We start from the raw sequence: 25,602 nt of genomic DNA, 5'->3' as shown, positions 1-25,602 counted from the left end.
CTGTTTGCTCCAAGGAGCAGGCGTGAGTCCGCTGAGGAAGCAGGGAGACAGATGGCTGGCTATTGTGTTACCACCATCATCTGCTGGGCCGTGAGCAAATATTAAGTGAATAATATATATGTAATTGGTGCGAAAGTACAGTTGCAACATTTCTAATTCCGAAGGATGGCTACTTCTTGAACGTTTGTATTTCACAGAATATTATATTGAAATGTTTCTGTTTACAGGGTTAATCCATTTTAAACTGCCTTAAAGTGAACATTTTCCCCCATTTTTGACACCACTGTGCAATATTTTGAATTGAAATGGCCTGTAATGGCCCTTTTTTATTTTCCATAACAACATGAGCACTAAATTATAGCTGTGCAATTATGTAAACAATGGAAATGCTTCCAGAATGAATCCTTCCTTTTAAATTTTCATTTTGTGTAATTGTTGGAAGGTTTGGAGCCATAATAAACAGAATTATTTTACACATTTATCGTTCTAAAGGTCAATTATAAGAGAACTAAAGAAATAACACTATGCAAAATGAATAAACCAATTTCTGTTGCCATCACCATATGTTTTTCTTATCACTTATGGTTTTTCCAGTTACTGTGTACATAGCATTCAATTAAAGCGATTCATTTACTAGGCTGAATGCGGTTTGTGTTTATAGAACTGTGCTTTGAGGGGGAGGAAGCAACACGCCTCTATTTGAATTACCTGATTTTTTGTAAGATCAGTGATAAGAGACAGATGTTCTCACCAGTTACTTTCTCATAAACCTGAATCTCTGGATAAGCTGCAAATTCACAATTATCATCTTGCAATCTAGTTTTCACACTCAGTGTGTAGCATGCGTGTGGACTTTTTACCAAAAATGAGAGGAAGATACTAGTTTGGTGGTCTGTTCCTCATATTACAGCATTTTACAGATTGAATTTTATTTCCTTTGAGCAAAAGCATGCGAAAGAGTTTCATGCTGGTCAGTTTTCAAGAATAAACTTAATTCCTATTTTAGAGTCTGCATCTTTTCATTGAGCTTATTGTTTTGCTTATTATTTTCAGTCTGTTTAGAATGTGGAAAGGAAACTAATTTTTGCTACCAGACTTACTTGATTGGGATACATTCTAGAACTCCTTAGAAGAGTGGACTCTAGAAAATGTAAAAAAAGAGCGTTTTCCTGTTTTTGTTTCATTATTTTAATTATAAATTATATACACTATGGCTAATTGCCATAACGTTTTGCTAAGGATGTTATTTGAGAGCATTAATTTTTAGGGATTTTTAACTTCTGGGAAAATGTAATCTAAGAGGCTTTGGGGCCCACCTTTGAAATATTTTAAAAAGCTCTTTCTGAGTTTCACCAAAATAGTAGTTCACTGAATTCTACAAAGTAAATTCTAGAAAGTAAAAATCCTTCATAGTCCTTCCCTTTTGTTTTTACTCTTTTTACTCCTATGTGACCCTGTTCACTTTACAAAGGCACGTGTTCACGTCTCTCCCATTATATACAAGTCCAGGGGGAATCAGCCCCTTCTATGGAAGAGAAACGAGAAGCTCTAAGCTTGACGTGATCAGTCCACGGTCACGTACACGAGGCCTTGACCCCAGGCCTGTGGTCCCAGGCCTGGGGCTCTCTTCACTCTGCCAGAGTCTGACTCGAGTACAAGGGGCATTTCCGACCGTGATCACAAAGGAAGGGGTGCTGAACAGCCCTGAGTCTCACCCAGGGAGCCATGGCCCCAGCTGTGCCAGCCCTGCGACTCCCAAGCCGGTGGCTGAGAGGGCACAGAACTTCTCTGTCCACCCAGGATGCAGACCACACAATTATCAAGGAGAGTCTCCATCCGATGGGGATGTTTAGCAAAAATTCAGTTACTTGGCTTACCGTAATTGTACTGATTTAAGTGTTACTTTCTACTTATGACACAGGATACGAGTTTTCCAGAATATTCTTATTTACATGCAAAAAAGTGAGTTACTTTGAAAAACAGACAAATCGTGTTCACTTTGGACTTGAATAGGACACAAAGCATGAGGGTCGTACATGAATAATAGGTGTTTGGGAAGCCCCATCCTGTCTGGTCTCTCTGAAGCCCTGGGGACCGTGGAGAAACTTTCAATCTCAAGGTTTTCATTTTCGTGAGGAACCCAGCTATCACTGTGGTCTCAGTGTGTGGAGAGGAGACTCCCACCAGACGTGCCTGGGGCACTTTGCGGACGTCCCTCTGCTGGGAAGATGCAGCTGCTCTCTTTGGAGCACCACGGTTATTCCTAATTTCGAAATGTTGTCACAAAGATGTAGTCTTTGGGTTATTCCATTTCAGTGTGGATTAGTGAAATAGCAAGCATATGGCCCTAACTTGGCCAACTGGCCATACAGTCCCCTCTTTAACCCCCACGTTAACCCCGGCCCAGGGCTGCTGTAACTGGCGGCCCTACTTCTCCTGGGGCCGCCTTCCGTGGGTGGCGGGCAGGCTAGGCCAGCCATCTGTTATTTTGCCCTCTCTTTCCAACCTTCTCGCCCAGAGAAACAAGTTCCGTTGAAGAGACTGGCCGAGATCCAGGGGGGTGGGGAGCCTGTGACTGTATCTCGCTGGCGCATTTCTGCTGCCTTCAGCATCAGTAGCAACTTCATCATTTTGGGGAATGCCCCATTTCCAGCTCACTGCCTTGACACATCTGAATCTTGTGAAGCAAAATGGATTTCATGTATAAATTCTGGCTTTAGCTTGTTAAAGGATTAAGTTCATACTTCTCATAAACGTATCCCAGAAAACCTTTTTTTAAATTAAACCTCTCAATTTCCATTGGTGAAAAATCTGCGGTTTAAGTATGTGCTAAAGATGTTAAAACCCAACAGGGTTCAAGGCTCAGTCCCTCCTCGCAACAGATGGAATGAACGCAAACCTAACAAAGTTAACATCATGGTTGTTTGCATTATTAATCTTTGCATGCATGGCATTCTGCTACCTTGCAAGCCAGGTTCGCGCGAATCCTTTTGCGGCAGCAGATGTCAACAGAAGCGTGCTTCCATCTGCTGCCCGAGACCTTGACGCCTGATACCCTGAGACGAGGCCCAGCACAGAGCGTACCTCTGTGAGTAATTACAGGTGTGTGGTGAGGAGCCCAGGGCATTAATCAGAGGCTTCATTATGCAAAAGGTGGATCTTTTGTTCCACTCTTAGAGCAGGAGTTGACCACACACTTTCTAAACTGCAGCGTCCATCTGCTCAGCCCCTAGAATGTTTGCCTTGGCTGATGTGGACACTGAAATGTATCAAAGGACGTGATTACAGCAAGTTTAAACATTAACCCGGGAGAAGCGTGGTTCAGGTTTTTCTTTCCTCCTTCCTTCCTCCCTTTTATCTGTCTGTTTATCTGTTTGTCTCTCTGTTTATTTTTGGTGTAGGAAAAGGTCTGCTGAAATGCTAAAACCTTAAATTAGTACTTGCTAAATAATTTACCGTGTAAGGGTTTTAATAGAGTAAGCACTGCAGTCATTTTAAGGACATAAACAGCATGATTTTTTAGACACTAAATGAGCCTGCTATGTAAGGAAGAAAAGAAGTCTTAGAAAAAATGTTTTGTGAACACCTAAAAGTTCTCTTCTAACATTACAAGTTGTTCAGTGAGGTTATTTTTATTGAAAAGGACAACATGTTAAAATTGAGCACATTGCTACCCCTTGTTGTCATTTAATCAAGTTAAATCAGGGTTATTTTAAAGGATTTCCAAGTAGCCACACTGAAATTTGAGAAAAACAAACCAGAGGGGTTTTTTTGGGCTTTTTTGTATTTTGCTTCTTACTCGTATTTTTGCAACTAACTATAGGTTATATAACTACAAGTCACATAACTATAGCACTTCGGTACATTTGATGAATGCACTTGGCCTAGAACTGCATAAAAGCAGTTTGTGGTTTTCTTACTAATCCCCTTTGCACACAAACACTCGCACAAATGGCTTCAGAGATGCGGGCTGGCCATGGGTGGCACGAACGCTGTCCAGAAGAAGAGCCCTGGTCTACCATGGGCTGGAATGGGGTGACAGCCTCAAAACAGAGCTGGAGAGTGGGGGCCAGCCGGCCACCTACCAGTAAGAGGCCCTTCCAGACCCAGGGACACCAGGTGTCCGGGGGGTAGGTGGTCCACACACAGCACTGGGCACACGTGCCTCGCCACCCACTTCTACCCGGAGCCCTGCCGACCACCTGACCTTGGTGTGTGACCCATCCCCGCGGGACCCAGTGCCCTGCACTCTGTCATTGTTTCCCACGTGGAGTTGCCCGAAGAGTGCAAGTTTCTGTCTGTGCCTACTTCAGGAGCTTGTAATAGAACAGTGTGCTTTGACTTTTGAGAAATGAGGAAGATGGGAAGTGATAGCTGCTTGCAGGTTTCATTTACTTATGTGCCTCAGTACTGCTGTAGCTCATCGCAGGAGCTCACCTCTACCTGGAAAATGCAAGAGTGTCTAGTCCCAATACCATGATTCAGATCTTAGACAGGTACCCCTAAGGTTTAGCGTCTCCGTTCTCTTGCCTGTAAAATGAGTTCAGTAGCCCCTAGACTAACTCATCTCTGAAACCCTTTTCACGGAAAAGGCTCCATGGTCTGTGTTCTCTTAGATAATCACACAGTAGTCATATGTACAGATGAACTGTTGCCTTTGGAATTTTGGTCTGTCAAGTTACAGTTGTGTTTTCTTCTCTCCCCCTCTAGGATATCTTAAATACCATTATAAGGCACTGCCCACCCCGCTTTTTCTCCCTGGGTTTGCCTGGCTTCTCCATGCTGGTGGGGGACTTCATCACGGCCGCTGCCAGGGTCCTCAGTGCAGACACGCTGGCGGTGAGTGTGACAATGCTAGCTTCCCAGCTCCCAGGAGACTTCACAGCGGCTAACAAGGTTCAGATTTCTCCACTCCTAACAGGTGTTGACTCATTAGTGCAACGTGAAACCAGGCTTTCGGGTAGATGCCCTGGCAGCTGATGTGTGAAATTGTAGGATAAGATGACACACTGGTAGTGGAAAGGCGTTTCATCAAAAGGCCAGAGTGTGAGAAATCGTATCCTCACTAATATTGCAGCACATTTACACAGTCAGAGGCAGGACTGGTCTCCTAGAATCTTATTAGCATTTTCCAGTAAATGGTGGTGCAGACACAGATGTCTGTGGTCAAGAGAGAATTTTAAGTGTACATCATCAAGAAGGTTTTTTTTTTCTAATATTTTCTTAGTTATTATAAGACTAATAGAAAATATTTTCTTAAAATGCTAGAACATTAAAATTTTTAACCAGAAAATTAATATTTATCTTTTTATTCATATGCCATAAAACTCTGGCAGAATTCTCATAGTAAAAAATTAGTAGCAAGTGGACAAAATGAGCACTAAGGACTATGAAAAAAATTTATTTGTAATCTCCACGTTTACCTCCACTGTTAGGGCAATGTATTAACGCCTTTGAGAGAACACTCTTACCTATTTCAATTTAAAGGCCTCTCACATTTGTGCTCTGTACAGCTGTTACCTGTTCAGACCCATTTTCAAATGGTGTAAATAAAATTAACTTTACTGATTGCCAGGGACTTGCATTGAAATCAGCCTGAGTATCTAGCTGCCTACATTTTGTTTGACACGTTCTTGTTTTTTCATTCTACTTATTCTTTGCAGGGCAAATTCAAGCTCCAACCCTGGGTTTTAAATTAAATTGTTTTTTCCATACTTTGTATAGCTGGTGTTTCATGCACTTTTTCTTATAGGGATAAATTAAAAAGCAAAGGGAGGGGGAGAGAGACAGGAGCAAAAGGGAAGGATGAGTGAAAAGAAGAAAGGAAGAAGGAAAGTGTTGAATTTGTTCAACTGTTTTTTTTTTTTTTTGTAAAGGCTGTAACAACTTTTTGTACTTATTTCTGAAAAAGTTTATAGGATAATCATTCTCAAAGAACCTTCTAATTTATTTTTAACTATTCAAATCAACATGGAAAAAACTTCAGAAAAAAATCGAAAAACTGAAAAGAAAATTGAAAAAACAGGATATGGGAAGGAAAATCATACTTTACTGAAATTTTCCTTACTTGCTCTGAGAGTTTCCTGTGAAAATGCTGGCGCCCTTTCTAGTCATAATATCATGCATGGTGGTCATTCTCTGTGAACATTTATCTTTTGGCTAGGTGAGCTATTAAAGTGGTCTTCCAAAACATTTTTTAAAGAGAGAGAAAATATGAGAATCTGAATGTAAGAGATATATTACATAAATAGGAACAGTAGCTCTTTGAATTACTTTGAATCACTCTTAGTTTAAACTTGAGATTTAAAACTATAAGGGAACTAGTGAGGGGTGTTTGGATGGGGACACACCTGCTCAGTCAAAATTCTTGGTTAACACAAGTTAATTGCAAGCCTGGAGGACTGTGCTACGTAGATCTGCCTGCTGAGGCCACCAGGGAAAGAGAAACGCACGCATGAGTCACCAGGGGTTGGGGGAAACTTGTGCTCAGCAAACGGCGTTTGTCACAGCCAAAACCCGGAGCCAATCCGCAAGTCCACCAGCGGTGGAGCGGATGAATCGTGATATGCACACGACGTGGGGTATTACGCTTAATTCCCTCCCCGTTCTCCATCCTGCAGCCCTGCCCAGCCAGACCCGGCTTCCTTCCCAGCATCGCAGGTACTAGTCATCCATCCTGGGGCACTCACAGGCCTCACTCTTCTGTGTGTAAGTTGGGGCTCACCGTGGGCTCAGTGCTCAGGCAAAATATCTAGATTTACTCCATTCTTTGAATAAAGCTGCGTAACAGCTCCTTATCTTACGTAAGAGTTAATGTTTTGTATCCAGTGATTACAGAGTCACACACAACACAATAGTTAAGGCTGCTAAGGGGGGAAATCATCATCAGTGAAGTCCAAACCAAGACTATCTGGTGGATCAAGTGCAGCCGTTAGTGAGGGCTGAAAAAACAAGTCTGCGGGAGAAACGTTGACTGTGGACCTACTATGTGTCAGGACCTGGCTGGTGTGAATGTGACAGGGCGCTTGCCCTCCAGGAATCAGACGGGTAAACTAAGTGTTAATATTGAATACTTGCACATAAGTTTCTAGCAGCCACAGAGAAGCACCCCCAGGACCTAGAGGGGCACCAGTGTGGGACTAGTTAATTCTGCGTGATGAGAGCTGGAAGGGAAGACATCCGTTAGAAAAGTCTTCATGAAGGAAGCTAAGGGGATGCCAAGACCTGCAGGGCAGTCCCTGTCCGTCTGTGAATGACAACGGTGGTGTTTACTGGGCATCCTCGGGGGAGAAAAGTGATGAAGACTGTCTGCCCCCTGCCTTCGTGGGGGTGCAAACATCAAACGAATACATAACACGTCGTCAGTAAGTGATGAATGCAAAGGGAAAACCCAAAGCAGGGATACACAGAAGTGGAAGGACACAATGTCTTGAATTTGCTTTAAAACTGAAAGTGGAAAATTTAAACATAATTTAAATATTAAAATGAAAAAAGGAGATGAATGAGGCAAGAATGGTAACATCTTGACTCTAGGCGTTGGGTACTTGGATTTAACATTCTCTCTACTTTTACATTTAGAGATTTTCTTAACGTGGAAATAGGGGAAGGTACACAGATAAAAGGGCAGTGATGGCAGCTGGGTGGTGTCACACAGAATCACAGGACCCTGTGGTGAGGGGGAGCTTGTCGGGGGAGGCCCCTTCTGGACCCGGAGTGGAGATAGCACTCCACTCCACAGGGAGTCGGATCTACAGATCTGGACTCAGGAAGGGAGCCAGGGCTCCAGAGAGGTGTTGTGGGGTCGGCGACAGGTAGGAAGCATTTAAATCCTTGGGTCTGGACATCCCGGAGGAGGGAGTGCAGATCCAGTGGAGTGAGATCAGGCCTGGATGGTGACTAGTGGGTCTTTCGTTGTGGAGATCACGTACCAGGAAGCTGTGTGCTCACTGACTGACTTTGGCAGACCCGAACATTTTACTGTTAGTAGTTTCAAATCTTTGTATCAAAAAATGAAGCCAAACAGTAAACAGATAGTGACTTTACCCCTGATGCCATTGTCCCAGCAGAGCTGTCTCAAAATCATGAAAAAGGAAAACACATTGTCACTTATCTAATGTTTTTAACTAAAAGGAAACTGTGTGTCTACTTGCCTTTGCTGCATGCAGGCCCCTCGTGCTGAAGCCCTCACCATTCTCGGGTCTCTGGTCTGCTTTCCAAACACCTACCGCGAGATCCCTCTGCGGCAGCCAGTGCCCGAAGTTACTGATGTCGCCACGGGAACAGAAGATGTCAAGGTACGTGATGCATTGATCGAATCTCAGGTTAGCATCTTCTAACTCGAGCTGTGTGGTTCTCTTTTCCTATATTATGCATTGAGCTGCTTCTCCCTGAACATTTTGCTATATCGTTCAGATGTATCAGTAGTTGTTTTTTCAGAAGGCTGGTTTTGGGGGATTAAATGAACTAGATCGAGAGCATGTTGCCCTTATAACTGACGGTTAGGTTCCTTGGGTGTTTTTTATTAGATTATTTATCATGCCTATGGATCATATTTATGTAATGAATCATTCTTTGTAATAATTTTATTAGTTTAATTATGCTGCATTAGTGCACCAAATGAATTTATGAGAGATAATTGAAATAAGCTAAATATTCAATCCTATTGTTGGCCTGATTTAATACTACTAATATTGGAAGTTCTAAATTATTCCTTGGAGAATAAAGTTAAACAATCTGTTCTCAGCTGACTTTGGGGCAAACAAAAATACTTTTCACATCAATCAATCCATTTGTGTATCTATAGTACACCAGTATAATATGTAATTCAGTGTACAGTATATAATCCAGTTAAAGTAAAAGAAAACCGAGATTTTTCCTATCAGGAAGAATCATTTGCTCTGCTCTGTTTTTATTGTATGCACAGAAATGCTCTTCTCTAGGTAGGCTCAATGCCCAGGGAGCCCCCTGCTGAGGCCACCATGCTGTCCCCCTGGGCCCCGTGTGTCCTTCCCCAGATTACCCTGATGGGGGGAGGGACTCTGCCCCCTGGTCCTTTAGTGGCCCCGACTGCCTAGAACGAGGATAGTACATGTGGGAAATCAGCTACTAAACACGGTTTTTATTTTACTTAATTTTGTGTTTTTAGCACTACCTCATAAATATTTTACTGAAGAATGCCACAGAGGAACCAAATGAGTGTGCAAGGTAAATGCTGAATGAAAGGTAAACTAGTTTAGAATGTTAAGATGCATATTCCCGTGTAATCGGTTAATGTTAAAAAATACTTATGCTTCCACATTACTCTTGCACTAAAAAGTACAGTAAGAATTATGTGGGGGAAATGCTTTGTTAGTTTTTTAAAAGGTGCCATTATTAAGTGGAAAGCGCGAGGTACAGAAGATTATGTATAGTATGCTGCCTGTTGTGTAAGAAAAAGCAAGATTGTGAATACCTAGATGTATTCCCTGATATTTTTAACAAGGAAGAAAATGGAAGGATAAACCAACATTTATAAAAATGATGTATGTGTAGGGTAGGGATTCTCATCGGCAGTGATTTCGTGCCCTAAGAGACATTCAGCAATGTCTGGAAACGTTTTGGTTGCTTCTCTCAGGCATCTGAGGTTGCTGGCAGTCTGTGGCCACGATAGGAAGTTTTCTGGGCCACCTGCAGAGTGAAAAGTTCCTTCCTGTCCTCCCCAGGTGAAGCCCAGAGCTGGGAGTGGTGGTGGAAGGCACACCAGTTTCTGATCCCCAACCTCCAAGCTTGTAAGGTCACCAGAAGCCCAGCCCAACCTCTTGCTCATGTCCTGCTCCGTCCAGGCCGGTTCCAAGAGAGTGGCTATCCCTGGGCACGGTCCTGTTAGCTCTTTGATGATTTTCAAGGGTTTTTTATTTTGTATTCTATCCTCTTTGCTTATCTTCAGCAGATTGTTTGGTCCAAATTTTCTAGTCTGCCATTACCAGAAACTATAAATTTATCATCAATTTGCAAGTAACCTTGCATTTGGGGATAAACCCAACTTGGTTTATATAGCACTGAATCTGATCTGAGTAACATTTTGTTCAGGAAAGTTGCATTTATATTCATGACCTATAATTTTCTCTTCCCATCCTGTCCTTCTCAGGCTTGATTATGAAGTTATATTTTTACAAAATGAATGAAATGCTGTCTCATTCTGTTTAGTCAGCAAGAGTTTTTGTAAAATTGGAGTTAATATTCTTGTGTATTTAATAGACCTTGATAGTAAAACTACCTAGCTCTGGTATTTTCTTTATGGGAAGGTTTACCACTGACTCATTTTCTTCAATGATTTTAATAAAAGGTGCTTTTTTTTTCTTTTTGACAGTTTAGATTAACTGAAATTTTCTAGAAACTTTTCCATTCCAAGTTTTGAAATATTGTGGTGTCCACGATGCGTTCATTATCCTTTTGCTACCTTTTATCTCTTTTACTTCTATAGCTGTAAGCACTTTTTAATCTCTGATGCTTTTTGTGTATTCTCTGATTTTTCTCACTAGTCTTACCAAATATCTGTCAATTTCATCACTTTTCAAAGAAGAGACTTTTGTCTTTGTTCAGCCTCTCTATTCTTTGTTTCTAATTTCCTACTTTGTGCTCTTTTTTTATGTTTATTCTTCTACTTTCTAAACATTTTGTAATTCTTTTTCTTACTTGGAAGTTGTGTACTTTTTGTAATTCTTTTTCTTACTTGGAAGTTGTGTACTTAGTATATTATTTCTCAGCCTTTCTTCTATACAATTATAAACATTTAAACCTATATGTTTACTTCTAGGTGCTACTTTGTCTGAGTTCTTTAAGTTTTGATATGTAATATTTTTGCATTTCAAAGTTTTTCCAATTTCCAGTATGATTCCTTCATCAAATCATGATTTATTGAGCAATGTATTTCTTAATTTCCAAAAATACAGTCATTTCTATTTATCTTTGTGCTGCTAATGTCTTAGTTAATTGCATTGTGGATCAAAAATGTTGTCTGTCTTTGGAGTTGTTGAGATTTGCTTTATGACCCACTATGTAGTCAGTTTTTGCAGATGTGCCACATATGCTTGGAAAGAGTGTATATACTGTTCTTCATCTGCTGGGTGTAGTGTTCCAGATGTGTCCGTTAGGTTAATTTTTTTGATCATGTGCTTCAGATATTATATAACCTTTCTAATTTTTCCATCATCTTGATCATTTACTATGAAAGATATGTTAAAAATCTCCCAGTATTATGGTGCATTTATCTATTTCTCTTTGTATTTCTGTCAGTTCTTATTTTACATATTTTAAAGCTATGTTATTAGCTGCATAGAAGTATAGAATTATCCTATCTCTATAGAGAATCAAATCTTTTATATTGATGTAGTGACTTTTTTTGTCTCTAAGAATAATTTTTTTATCTTAAAGACCACTTGTCTGATATTGATTCAGCTATATTTTAAAATAATATAGTTTATGCTTTTAGATTTAACCTTTCTATATTCTTCTCTTTTGAATATCTTTGCAAAAACTGTACACCATTGATTTTATGTGTTTCTCCTCTCTGATTTTTATCTTTTAACTGAAGCTTTAGTTCATTTACATTTATTGCAGTTACTGATGTATTTGGATGTATTTCTTTCATCTTATTTTACACTTTGCTGTTTGTCTTTCTCAATATTTCTTTCATTTTCTTCTGTTTCTTGCCTTCATTTTTTTTTCACTTGACTTCTTTCTTCTTTTTTTTATTTTTTTATTATTTTTTTATTTTTTGGAGTAGTTGTATTTTTCACAGTCCATTTTTTACCTCTATTTTTTTAGAAGTCATAGACTTTCAGTTCTTTTAGATGCTGCCTTAGAAATTTTAATACGGATACTTATCTTACTAGTTCTGCTGTTAGTCTGTCTTTACCCTCCTCCTGAACGATGCCAGTTCCTTAGAATGTAATCTTTGCTCCTCTGTCACTGCAGCTGTTTCTCTCCTGTCTCCCTTCTCTACCTGCTCCTGGAGGTTAGAGTGACTCAGGGTTTAGGGCTGGTTGTCTTCCCTCTCCATGACATTCCTAGGTGCTGTTATTCATTTTATCAGACTTTTTTTAAAATTTATTTTTGGGATTTTTTAAAATAAATTTTTTAAATTTATTTTGGGATTTTTTAAAAATAAATTTATTTATTTATTTATTTATTTATTTATTTATTTATTTATTGGCTGCTTTGGGTCTTCATTGCTGCACACGGGCTTTCTCTAGTTACAGAGAGTGGAGGCTACTCTTCATTGTGGTGCACCGGCTCCTCATTATGGTAGCTTCTCTTGTTGTAGAGCACAGGCTCCAGGTGTGTGGGCTTCAGTAGTTGCGGCACATGGGCTCAATAGTTGTGACTCACAGGCTCTAGATCACAGGCTCCGTAGTTGTGGTGCACGGGCTTAGTTGCTCTGCGGCACGTGGGAATCTTCCTGGAGCAGAGCTCAAACCCGTGTCCCCTGCATTGGCAGGCAGATGCTTACCCACTACGCCACCTAGGAAGTCACCATTTCATCAGACTTCAACACCATCTGCTTGCTGATGATACTGAATTTATTTTCCTGGCCCCTTCAGGCTTATGTAATAAACTGCCTACTTGATATCTCAACTTGGATGTCTTAACACATCTAAACTGAACACAACCATGACTGAAGCCTTGAGTCTGCTGTCTGCCCCAGAGCCTGACTGTCCTCAGACGTCATCCCAGTACTTGTCACCATCATCTGCCCAGAATGTCAATCTAGAAACTTGGGGAAATCCTTGATTTTTCCTTTACCCGTACCCACTACATTCAGACCTGCAATGAGTCTTGGTAATATCCCTTTTCCCTCTTTTCCTTCAATGTAGAAAGCCAAATTTTCTGTGGTGTTAAAAGTGAAGTAGAAATGTGCATAATGTGGTCAGTCTTTCTTATTGTGTATGAAAGGAGTTAGGCAATGAAATTAAGGTCGTGTAAGTGCAGATAAGCAAGCCGACTGCAATGTGAATGAGATTTCAGATAAACAGAGGAGAATTAAGAGAGAATATTGTTATCATTGTGAGTGATAATCAGAAAAATTAAGAAAAAATAATGAGTTTTGTGTAAATTGGAGTCGTATGAGATGGCATAGCAGCAAACAGTATTAAGAGAGTGTATTGGAATACAGATTGAGAGTAAGGTAGTATTGCCATTAGCTTAAAAAAGAGTCTTGATAGATAAAACTCATTCGCAATCACAAAGGATATCCTGGGGATACAGAGACCATGAGGCGTCACCGCAAGTGTAAGAATAGGCAGATGCTAAGTGGGGATGTTAAATGATGAATTTTAAAGAGAGAAAATAGCAGGAAGACCTGTTATAAGTGAGTATGGCTAAAAACTCATGGTAGGTGAGAATAGCTTAGGTTATAAAACCATTTTATGGTCACAGTGTTCTCCATAGTGCAAGGCTAATAGTTACAGAGAAATGCAGGTGTTCCTAGAAATCAGAAATCTTTGCTCTTAACAAATTACACTTAACAAGTAGGTTAATGGGTTGTAAAAAAAAAAAAAAAACACACACGTATGTATACACACATGCATGCAAAACAAAGGAAGAGCAGCTCTTAAAATGGTAAAAGTATGATTTGGGGCATAATTACAAGTCGTGTAGATTTTCATGGGTTGAACAATCAGTCTGAGTTAGGTGGAGGGAAGATAAAGAGGTTTTGGGAAAGAGTATAGAGTTCATGGGAATGACTGCAGACTAAGACTCACAGTGCAATTTCTAGATTGAGAATAAGTGTAGAAATTGGGCAAGAGGAGAGAGAAATGCAGACAATTCTAGGCAGTAAGGGAAGCGTGGAGCTCCGTCTAAAGCTGGCACCAGAGAAACAAGAAAGGCCCAGCACACACCTTGCAACTGAGGTAAAGGCACAGCTGTTACCCAGTGAGTTTTGGTAGAAGGTGACTTGGTCCCCGAAGGGTTTTTAATTCCCTTGTTCTGAAGCACTTAGTCCATTCTAATCGAATCCAAAACTTCAAAATAGCTTGATTTTCATGGCTGAATTGTATTGAGCACGAAGGGACAGGGACATTCAGTGTGGAGGGCTGGGCAGTGTCAGGTTTGATTGGCGCTGGGTGTGACCTCTTACTACTGAGAACAGCATACACATATTACAGCTAACGTCTGGTTCCAGGTAGTGGTTCGAAGCCCCTTTTTGTTCAGAAAGTGAGCATTTAAATTTCATACATGTGCATTCAGGAAACATTAAGAGGAATATGACTTTTTGATCTTTACAAAAGGTAGTAGAGTGTATCAATTCCAAAGAGAATTACCATCCAATCTTGATTTATAATTGGGAAAGGTAATTTTAAAAGATTGCAACTTAAAGAATATTTTGTCTTAACGCATTGCTTAAAGGAAATAATAGTGAAACTTATTTTGAAAGTTGTACTCAGGTATTCTTTACAATAACAAATGGAATTCGTCTTCTGTTTGTGGTAAGTGTCGTGTATTTTATTGTAAGGAAAACAAGTACAAAACTCAATTTCCAACGTTTTTCTATGATTCATGTTTCCGATTCTTCCTCAAATATATCCTGAAGCAGTAAAATGTAATAAAAAATTCATTTCAGCAAAAATAAGTGATACACGGGCTGTGACAATTAACAGAAAATATACCATTTATTTCATTAAATATTTAATCACTAACCATTATGAATGTGTCTATTTGTCCTGAAAACTGGTCTGTGGAGGCTACCTTGTCTTTTTTCTCAAGAAGACATTTTGTTACTGTGTCTGTAACTTTTGCTACTTTGTAAACCAGGTTTAAAATATTTTGTCATTTGAAAATACCAAGAAAATGTGTCTCTTCATGAGAGTTTTCCTCCGTGTCTCCTTTTCCAAAAGGTGCATCGCCATTTGCTCCCTGGGGGTCTGGATCTGTGAAGAGCTGGCTCAGGGCACGAGTCACCCTCAGCTGAGGGACGCCGTCAACGTGATCGGTGTCACTTTGAAGGTACTGCCAGTTCGCCTTGTGTGTTTCACATTAAGCTGTCTCCCAGGATTTCAACCTGTTTTAATTTGGACTAGCCCCATCTCTGTTTCCTCCTACATTACAGAGAGGTTTCGATCCAAAAATCCTTTTTCTGAGAGCCACGGTGAACGTCCTTTGAGGGGCCCAGGCGAGGCCGCTGACAGCTGCTTCCCCTCCTGTGGCTGCAGTCTGGCCGTCGGTAGCCTGAGTTTCACGGACCAGCGCAGTGGCCCAGTGGGTTCCTCTGGTGGCTGGGCAGCTCCTGGGGTAACAGGACACCTGTCACCTGCGGGTCGGAGTGACAAGAAAGTGAGGTTTCATGGCCTGGCCTCCTCGGCAGCACCAAGAGAAAGCGGACAGCTCCCGGGCAGCAGCCCGAGGGCCTCATGTCCATGGGGCCTCGGGCACTTTGAGGATGTCTTTCTTCCTTTGTTAGTAAGAAGAGCTGCTCACTCGCCTCACACGGGGCCAGATTTTTCTTAGTATTTCTAAAAATTTTCAAAATTTTTAAAAAATTTTCTGTAATTACGAGGAAAAATGTAAGGCAGCAGAAGAGAACGTACCTGCCATGTTGAGCCCTTGCTCTGCCGGGGGCATTCCAGCGCAGTGCGTGAACTGAACCATCGAGTCCTGCCACCCCGTGGATGCTGCTGCTTCCCCCGTTTTAGAAATGAAAGAGAAGGCGGCCAAGAGGAAGGCAAGGAATTTGCTGCAGCTTGAATTGCTGAGAAATCAAAGGGCCGGGATGAGCCAGGCTAGCCGCACTTTAAACATTGCAAATAAGAGAGGAAAAGTCCCAGATGGGAGTCCTGGTCCCGGGGGTCCCTGGTCCCGCTCCCTTCAGTGTCTGTGTCGCTGTGTCAGTTGGAAGGAGGAGCACAGCTGGGAGAGGGAGGAAGGAGAGGAGGGGGAGGAGAAGGGAGGGGAGGAGGAGGAGGGAGAGGAAGAGGAGGAAGGGGAGGGGTACATCCAGCATGGCCTCTAGGATGTCCGTGAGTGGGTCCTTGCTTGCTGCACCAAGCTACCAGTTCCTTCAGAGTAGGGACTGTGTTACCGTGGTCACCTTGTCTATCTCCAGGTGTGATGTAAAAGCCGCGCCAGCCGTATGTTTCTACTGCATGCCTTGATCAGCTGGAGATGCCCCCGTGCCCACTCTTATTCTTCCTCTCCCTCCACATTCCGCTGTCCCTTCAGGCCCCCTCGGGGCTGTCCTCAGCATTAGGAATACAATGGAGAACAAGATGTAAGAAGATAAACACACGAAAGAACAAGCAAACTAACACAGAGAATCAGCTCTGATAGCCCTTAATGCCATCCAGAAATTACAGCAGGGGAGGAGGATGAAACGGAAGAGCTGGAGGGGCGGGCTTGGTGGCCTCTTGGGGAAGACGACACCTCAAGCGATGATCTGGAAGATGTGGCAGCACCTGCCAAGTGCAGACGCGGGGAATGAGTGTCTCAGGCAGAGCAGGGAGTAGGTGCAAAGGCCCTGGGGAAGAAGTAAGCCTGAGTGTTGGCGGAGTGGACAGAGGTCATGAGGGTCAGGTGGCAGGAGGCTTGGGTGGCCGGAGGAGGCTGTGCAGAGCCCCTTGGGGCGGATGCTCCCACCTCAGGTTTCCTTGTGCCTGTCAGTAACTCTTTGTTCTGTAGAAGTAGAACTGATCACCTTCCCCTTGTCCTGTGATTTGTCACTGAGGTGCTAAATGTTGACTTCTTTCTGTTGTTTTTGTGGCCCTCTGGTCAGTTGACATCTGCTTCATGGAGCCCAGAGCTCCTGGCGTGAAACTAGCTGAGCCGTAAATCCTGAGGTCTCCCTAGACTGGGACACAGATTTGGTGACAAACCTTACTGCCCCAGCTCATGGGATGTGGATGGCAGTGTGGCCCAGGGTCTGGTCAGGGAGGGAGCACTGGGTATCCTCGTCCCTCCCGTGCACCCCCAGCACACGGTCCCTGAGGGAAGTGCCCGGTTGCTGTGCCATCTCCCAAGAAACGGGGGCATCCAGAGGACCCTGGACACATGCCAGACGCAGAAAACAGACTCCACAATCGAATATCCCATAACTTTGAATTACTTTCTCCTAGGGCCACATTTTTCACATTTCTTAGAATGTTATACACGCAGGTTAAGTTTAATTTCATCGGATAGAAAGTCTTTTGATCAATCCTTGTCTCTCCACGTGTAAAATGAAGATGACATCCACCTTACAGAGCTGTTAATGAAGGTGAAAATGAGTAAAACTCCTGTAAGAGGTTCGGCACACAGGGAACACTCAGTAAAGTACTACATCTCAGCTTCCTCCGGTGGGCAAAACTGTCGTCTGTGTGACGCGAATGAGGCATTTGAGTTTATGGCTTTAATTTCCAAATGGTTAAATGACAGCTACTTGTTTCTATAGAATGTTATGTAAATTAGTACAGCTAGTCCAGACGGAAGGCAGTCACAGGATGGTGACCACGTCCAAACTGCCTGGTGATGAGATACATTTTTCATGTATTTAATGTGGAACAAGGACATGTATCCCCAAATGGAGCTGGAAAGAAACCACCATTGTTGCCTTCTTTAGGAATACATGTGAAGTGAGGTTATTTAGTTTGGGGTTTTGTTTCCTTTTCTAGTTTCCTAACAAAATCGTGGCCCAGGTAGCTTGCGATGTGCTTCAGTTGCTGGTTTCCTACTGGGAAAAACTTCAGATGTTTGAAACCTCTCTGCCTCGGAAAATTGCAGAAGTAAGTCTTTCTCCCCCATAATGCTCAAACATCAGCGTCTCCCTTTTATTACATTGGATATTTAATTAATTCTAGATACTCAAATAATTGTTGGAGAACCGACTATTAAACTGCCATGCGAGTCACCCATTTTCAGAGCAAATTGCGCCGGTTCTTCTCAGCTGTGATTTCAGGCACCACGTAAGAAGCCACCAGTGTTCCAGGGCAGCCTTACACTTGGGGAGTTTGAAAGGCAGACACGACCACAACAAAGGGACCTTTTGTCGATTGGGCTTTATTCATCCAGAGTGATTTGGACGGTGCCAACGAGGGGTCGGCAGCTGGTTGTGATGCCCTGTGGGCGGGGGCTGGGTGGGGGGGGGGGGAGGCTCTTCCAGACCGAAGGCCCGGACTGTGCTTTCTGCCATAGCGCCATTACCCAGCTGTAATGAGATTACGACTGTAATACCCTCGGTGGGGCCACTGGTGGAGAAGGAGGGGGCGGGAGGAACAGGAAGAACCTTCTCCACGATAACACCCTGGAGGCCGGTGGCACGTGAGGGTGCCGGCTTGCACAGGAGCAGGTCCCCTCAGCCTGTCCTTGCTGGTGGTAAGGCTCGTCTGTTCCTGCTGGGTTCCGTACACACCCAGCGCAGAGAGAGGAAGGGATGGGATGTATTTTCTCTCTGCCCTAGACGGATTTCACCCGTGAGGTCACTTTGTTCTCTCAGAGATACGTCAGAAGTCACAAGTGAATTTTGACCTCAAGGGACCTAGAGTGAAATAGAGCTTTGGACAATAGACATTTAAGGGGCTGCAAACTGTGAAGCTGGGTTTTAGGGCCAGCCGTCTAGTTTATCACTTAAACGGGAATACCTTTGAGAATGAAAGGGGTGCTGTTACCCCGGGACTGCAGGTGTGGGAAGCTGGGGTGATTTATAAGAAAAGTAAATGGGAGCATTTTCACGGTTATTTTTGGAACTACTTTTTGCTTTCATTGTGAGAAGTGTGGAGATGGATGATGGAGATTGTGTGACTACAGAGAGAAATACTCCTTCCTCTGGGCCCCCGATTTCACCGCCAGCAGAATGGAAACAGGCGTGGCCTTCACCTACTCCTGGTTTTTGGGTCACACATATCTCTGAGGTGACTCTTCGCTTTGTGTCACGTTCCTCTAGGAGTTGGCACCAGGCTGGGTTTAGTGGCAAGGCCGTTCTGGGACTTCTATCATAAGGCTTCCAGAACTATCACTGGGGCCTGTTTGATTGGGAATTTGTCTTCTCTGCAGATCCTCGTGGCCACAATTGCTTTTCTCTTACCAAGTGCGGAGTACTCCTCAGTGGAAACAGATAAGAAGGTAAGTGGCACGTCGGCTACGTTCTCTCTAGAGTTTGTTTTTTAAAAAGTAAGACAGGTGGCTGATCCTGTCACATGCAGGGCTGTCCTCTGTAACATCCCCTGCTAGGACTGGCCCCAGCAGCCTCTCTGTGAACACCTCACTCGTTCGCACGTCTCTGAGTAATGGCTGCGGTGCCGGGACGGCTGTGGTTCGTTACCACGTGCATTGGAGGCTGCGAGGCTGCAGCCTGAGGCTCGGGGTCTCTCTTCTTCCAGTTCCTCGTGTCCCTGCTGCTCTGCCTCCTCGACTGGTGCATGGCGCTGCCTGCGAGCGCCCTCCTCCACCCCGTGTCCACGGCGGCCCTGGACGAGCAGCCCGCGGCCCGGGCCCCCTTGTTGGATTACATCTACAGGGTGAGTCTCCCCCGGGCCTCGGGCCACAGAGGATCCCCAAAACAGGTCTTAGGCATTCACGTACCTACCTTTGCCCTTTTGACAAGGATTTATGGGGGTTCAACATTTCAAAAGAAGTGAATGACTTAAGGAGTGACAACAGAACAGTTACGATTATAGAGAAGCAGCGATTACCCAGCACACAATACACACGTTTTCCCTGACTGTCATCATTAAACAACTGCGCTGTGTTCAGAATCCCCCAGTGTTCGTGGAACATGGTCTGCATCTGCTTCATTCTGAAAAGAACTGTTTCTATTGTAGGAATATCCACAGCCTCATTTGGACAAAATCTGTTTATCAAAGGAAGAAAAAGTAGAATGGTCCCAGTCATCTCCTAAGAGCTGTTGCAGTTTGACAGATCGTCAGGGGGCAGGAGGTTGGGGGCATCCCTGGCACATCCCCTCTGTGCTTCACAGGTTCTGCACTGCTGTGTCTGCGGCTCGAGCACGTACACCCAGCAGAGCCGCTACACCCTGACCCTGGCTGACCTGTCGTCCACGGACTACGACCCCTTCCTCCCGCTGGCAAACGTGAAGAATTCTGAGCCGGTCCAATTTCATTCATCAGCAGAACTGGGCAACCTGCTTACTGTTGAAGAGGGTAAGACTCTTAAGAATAGTCATTCCTGTGGGTAGGAAAAGGAAAGGGGGTAGCCGTTTGTTAATACTCGCTGTTTTATTTTTTAAGAATCTGGTGGTTGAAATCCGGGTTTCTAGAGTGCTCTGTGATAGTGAGTCCTTCCTTCCTGTTTCTTCTCTTTTCCTGTTCTCCTCCCCTTTCTTCCATCTTAGTTGAATTTTGTATTATTGAGGACCTGTGTGTCTCACACCCATGGAACCCACAAACCCACAAACACAGTCCATTTTCTGTCCCCAAGGAGCTTTTCATCTCATGGGGGAGACAGGATTCAGGCAGAGGGACTCCTGTGTGGCCTGGTAGCACCACAGGGGCTTCCCAAAGAGGAGGACCTAAGCCAGACTTGGAAGGACGGGCTGACTTTTCGAGGAGCTGGTAGAGTGTCAGGACCAGGCAGGCGTCACCGAGAGAGAGAGAGAGAGAGAGAGAGAGAGAGAGAGAGAGAGAGAGAGTGAGGACCACTCTGCTCCCAGTGGAGGGCCGGTCTTAGTTGTGTGGGTGTAGTCAGGACTTAGGGGTGTGTGTGCCCTCCTCAACCACCTCCTCCCCAGAATGACAAGAGCCCATCTCTAGGCCTTGGAATATGAGTCAGAATGTGGTTGTGTCATCTATATGTGTGATAAAATGGCACAGGATCACACAGACACACTAAAATGAGTGAACTCTTAATACTGATGAACTGTTTCAGCGACAGTTGTGATACTGCACTATTGCCACTCAAGATGTTGTCATGCAGGTGAAGGATATTTCAGATCTCTCTGTATTATTTCTTACTGGTGCACGTGAACCTTCAATTGTCTCAAAAATTAAAAGTTAAAAAAAAATGTGGGGGGCTTCCTAGGTGGCGCAGTGGTTGGGAATCCGCCTGCCAATGTAGAGGACATGAGTTCAACCCCTGCTCCAGGAAGATCCCACATGCCGCGGAGCAACTAAGCCCGTGCGCCAAAAGAAAAAAAAAACAAAAAAAAAAAACAAAAAACAAAAAAACAAAACAAAAAAAAAATGTGGGTATAGAAGGTTAGATCACCCATGAAAATTAAAACCTAGGTCTAAGAATGGAACCTTGGGGGTGAAACATCCTTAAAGAAAAAGGAATGACACGTCACCAGGAAAGCAAAGTCAGGGAAATGGACAAAGAACCAAAGAGCAGTCATTTCTCAGAGGTCAAGAGAAGAATGCAGACAAGGAGCTGAGGAAGGTCAGCAGGGCCCCGGGCTTCCAGAAGCTCTGGGAGGGTGAGACCAGAACAGGAGCTGTTTTATTTCTCAGCCAAGTGTTTGGCAGTGGGTTTTGCCGAGTACTTTGTGCAGAGTGGTTGGTCTGCAGCCAGACAGCATGAGCAGGTAACCTGGGGCTTGACTGTGCAAAGCCCCAAGACAGTCCCCCCGTGGGGCCTCCAGGGAAGGGAGGAAGGGCACAGGAGCATTAGCCAGTGAGGGTTTAGGTCCAGGGCTGTGCTTGTAAGATTGCAGATTCCGGAGTGTGGTTCCGACTGGGAGGAACGGGACAGGAGTGGGGGATCAGTCAGGAGCAAGGACTCCGGAACCCCCTGTCCTCACTTTAGCATCTTTTATAGACGAGCAGACTGGATGAAGGGATGTTTCCCAAGAGTGTACAGGTCAGAAGTAACGGAGGTGGAATGTGGATTTAGGATTTACCCACAGGGTAACATCATGTTCTTTATACTGAGGTTTTGCGTAGTGGAGGTGGAAGACGGATCGGGGCTGTGTTGCTGGTGGGGCTGCACAAGGCCCCTTGTCGCATTGTGTCGCCCGTTTGCCCTGCATTTGCTTCATCATTTGCGGATCTCCTTCCGGAGTTCCCCTATTCTTTCCAACTGCAGTGTTTTCTTGATATTTTTTCCCCAAAGTTGTAAATACAAAACATTTTTTTAAAGTAAAATGACCGTTGATCTATTTCTTTTTGTTGTTTCCTACCTTGTAGTCCATGTCATAAGAAAATTAACTTGCTTTGCCCTAAAGTCATTAGTTTACACTCATCCTATGTGGCTGTCCCGAAGATAGGTTCACTGCTGATTTTCACTCTTCACTGGAACATGGCAGAATATTAATAGATTAATCAAAAGGATAAACCTAAAAATGCACATTTAAATTTTTTGTACCACTTTTCTTTGACTTGACTATTCATTCTCCACAAAACCTCAGGACCTTGTGCCAACTCGTCCTAACACAGCTCTGTGTTACGAAAAGTGACGGCTTGAACTTCTATGACAACAGAGTTTTAAAATTTTCTAACATTTTAACTAAATAAAAAAGCAAAGAAGCTTAAAAACGTAGCGCCCACAGACTCTTGCTGAATAGGTACGTCCTGTTAAGAATGAAGAGGAAAAATAAAAATAGGTGTTTTAGATTAAACAAAATGTGCTCATATTTGAGGGTTTTTCTTTTCATTCAGTGTCATTCATTCATCATCTCTAACCAAGCTATTTCTACTCAGATAATGTTTCTGATAAGCGATGGTATGTTTTTATCTATCATTTTCAAATGATTCTTTCATAGACCATCACCCACGTTGGATGTAATTACCACTTTCCGATAGCGTCACAGGTGGGACAGATCCAGCCACCCTCCGCTGAGGAGGCTGCTGGCCCAGCTCGGGAGGAGCCATCGGGGCATGACCCCTGCTCGCTTTTCTCCTAGTCAGTACCTAAGTGCTTAAAAAGAGGGGAAGGGAGGAGCCTTACAGAATGCAAGTTAAAGGACAGCCTAACATTACAGCTTTTATAGTTCATCTCTAAATTTAGAAAAACAAATATTTGGAATATATTTTTGCATACTTTTTGGAAGTCACACGCTTGTTTCTGCATAAATGGAGTCCAGAGTTCTTCTTTATTTTTCAGGGCAGCCCCCAGTTGATGCAGCTAAAGTCTGCCCGGGAAGAACAGTTCTTATTTCACACACACTCCCTTTCCTTACTTTTCAGCGTGAACAATATTTGGGGGTTTTATGGGGTGTGTCCTGGTGTATGAGCTGATGAATGTAACTCCAGGCTCATTTCCCATTGTAGGATTCAAGCACGTCCGTTAAAATACAAATTTGTATTTGTATCAAACTGAAAGTACAACCCATGTGAGTAAAATAGAGGAAAGTTGCTTTTCCGGTTGTTGTTTTCTGCCTTTGGTTTCATAGCCTGTGCTGCCATGTCATCAGCACGCGGTGTCTACGTTAGGGACCCCTGAGCCCCAGCTGGCCGCACCTCTGTTGTTGGGCATTAACATTTCTGATGGCGCCTGTATTCATACGGGCTGGCCAGCATGAATGAAAAGCACCTGCAACTTTCGAAAAAGTTAACATGGACACAAAAGCAAAGGCATTCATAACTGTGAGTGGAGGTGTTTTAAATTTCTCAGCTGTATGGAAATCATACACACTTCAGAGGGTCAGGAAGATGCCTTTCATTCCAGAGACAGACGTAGATGACCTCCTCTGCTTCTAAAAATTTCAGGTTTTTAAAGGAAAATTTTCTTTAGCATTGTTGAATACAGGTGATTGCTTGTTCCTCGCAAAGAAAAAATTAAGAAGAAATCCAAGGAAAGTGAGGACAATCTGGGTCTTGGTCATCACACAGAATTTCCTGGATTCTAGGATTTGATTGTTTCTAGGATTTTTACATCATAAAATTGATGTTGTGTAAATAAATCGGTCAGATTTCTACTGCCTGAGAGAGAGGATAGTTAGCATGAGAAAGCATATTTATAGTTACTGATGGTTTAATTAATTTTTGATTTTTCATTTTGTGAATTTAGAAATCAAGTATTTCCTAAACCTTTAAGCCCAAATTTGAAATCTTAGTTTAAATATCTAGTGATTTTTTTTTTATTCAAAGATTTTATTTTGACCTGTTCTTAGACTGATGCACAGTTCCCGTGTAAATTTGGTGGATTAAGATTTCCCTAACTGCTCTCAGGCTTAAGTAATCGCTTCAGTCCCTACTTGTGGATTTCATCTGCTTTCCCTCATATCGCAAACATTTCACACAGCCCCCTTTCACATGCTATTGTCAAAGTCCTTCTATACATCTGAAGTCTTAAAAATTTTATAAATTAGTTGCTCCTGGGCATTTAATCATGAACTACAAATTCAGTGAAAGCCTTCTAAGTAATTCCATGAATTATTAATATATCAGATTCTGTTAAATATTTAAAATGCCCTAACAACAAAACATAAATAGCCACAATAATCGAAAAGCAAATTGCTTCAAATATATTTCAGCTCGATTCATCCCTTATCAGTGTCTCCTGTCACCCACTGTGGGGAGCGAGGCCACCTCCCCGGCCCTGGCCGCTGGCCCCCAGCCCTCCACTCTGCCGTCCTGTCCAAGGGCAGACGTGCACCTCCCTGAGCTCCTGGAACTGTCAGCTCTGTCAGGACGCCTGTCCCTGGTTTATGGAAGTATCTACACATTTTTAAGTGTCCCTTTCCAAATGAGATCTTCATGTAAGTTGGTTCTTTCAGCCATCTATTTAAATTGTGCGTCTAAATTCAAGTAGAATGATTTGTCAAAAAAAAAAGAAAAAGAAAAACGGGTGGAAAAAATCGCCAGACTATAAAAAATTATCCACCGTGCTAGGGACAGATTGCAATCCAGTGGCGGTCCGTTTTCACCTTCTTTCTCCGCTGTCTCTCGGTGTCCCCGTCCCGCTGTCGGCAGAGAGGAGGCGGAGGAGCGTGGAGCTGATCCCGCTGACCGCACGCATGGTGATGGCGCACCTGGTGAACCACCTGGGCCACTTCCCCCTGCGTGGGGGCCCCGCCGTGCTGCACAGCCTGGTCAGCGAGCACCACGACAACGCGCACGCGGACGCCGCCGAGCTCTCCCCTGACGTGTTCAGGAGCCCGAACCTGCAGCTGTTTGTGTTCAACGACAGCACCCTCATCTCCTACCTGCAGGTGCCCGCGGCGGGCGCCCCCTCGGACGTGAGAGTGATCGTGAGGGACATCTCGGGGAAGTACTCCTGGGACGGGAAGGTGCTCTATGGACCCCGGGAAGGCTGCTTAGCCCCCAAGGGCAGAAGTCCCTCGTTCCTGATCTCAGGCTGGCATCACCACACACCCAGACCTCAGAGGGATCTTTCTCAGACTGAAGAGGTGGAGGATGTCCTCGACAAATTACTTGAAAACATTGGCCACACAAGTCCCGAATGTCTTTTACCATCACAGCTCCATCTCAACGAGCCTTCCCCACCCCCATGTGGAATGAACCGTGCCCAAGAGAGGGAAATCAGCGAGGTCCTCCTGCGCCAGAGCGCACAGGAAGACGAGTATGTTCAGAGGTGTGACTCGGACGAGGCCATGAAGGTCGCCAGCCAGGAGCCGCCGTCACCAGTGGAGCCCCGGGGAGCCTTTTACTTCTGCAGGTTGCTGCTCGATGACTTGGGAATGAATTCTTGGGACAGAAGGTAACGATCCACTCTAGACCTTCATGTGTCTTATCATTATTT

General features: G+C 43.7%; 1 protein-coding gene across 4 annotated transcripts in view; it reads left to right on the top strand.

Moving 5' to 3' along the window:
- Positions 1-25,602, top strand: part of RALGAPA2 (Ral GTPase activating protein catalytic subunit alpha 2) — a 285,849-nt gene that overhangs the window by 151,743 nt on the left and 108,504 nt on the right. For all 4 annotated transcript variants that reach the window (XM_057703254.1, XM_057703256.1, XM_057703257.1 and 1 more), the window contains 9 exons: positions 4,711-4,839; positions 8,166-8,294; positions 9,146-9,204; positions 14,877-14,985; positions 17,622-17,732; positions 19,000-19,068; positions 19,326-19,463; positions 19,922-20,105; positions 24,813-25,560. In XM_057703254.1, coding sequence (XP_057559237.1) covers positions 4,711-4,839; positions 8,166-8,294; positions 9,146-9,204; positions 14,877-14,985; positions 17,622-17,732; positions 19,000-19,068; positions 19,326-19,463; positions 19,922-20,105; positions 24,813-25,560 — 1,676 coding nt within the window. The remainder of the gene's footprint in view (positions 1-4,710; positions 4,840-8,165; positions 8,295-9,145; positions 9,205-14,876; positions 14,986-17,621; positions 17,733-18,999; positions 19,069-19,325; positions 19,464-19,921; positions 20,106-24,812; positions 25,561-25,602) is intronic.

Source organism: Hippopotamus amphibius, chromosome 12, assembly GCF_030028045.1.
Source record: "Hippopotamus amphibius kiboko isolate mHipAmp2 chromosome 12, mHipAmp2.hap2, whole genome shotgun sequence".
Classification (NCBI taxonomy): Eukaryota; Metazoa; Chordata; class Mammalia; order Artiodactyla; family Hippopotamidae; genus Hippopotamus; species Hippopotamus amphibius.
Note: the sequence above shows the minus strand (reverse complement) of the source record. Positions and strands in the feature narration are given on the sequence as shown.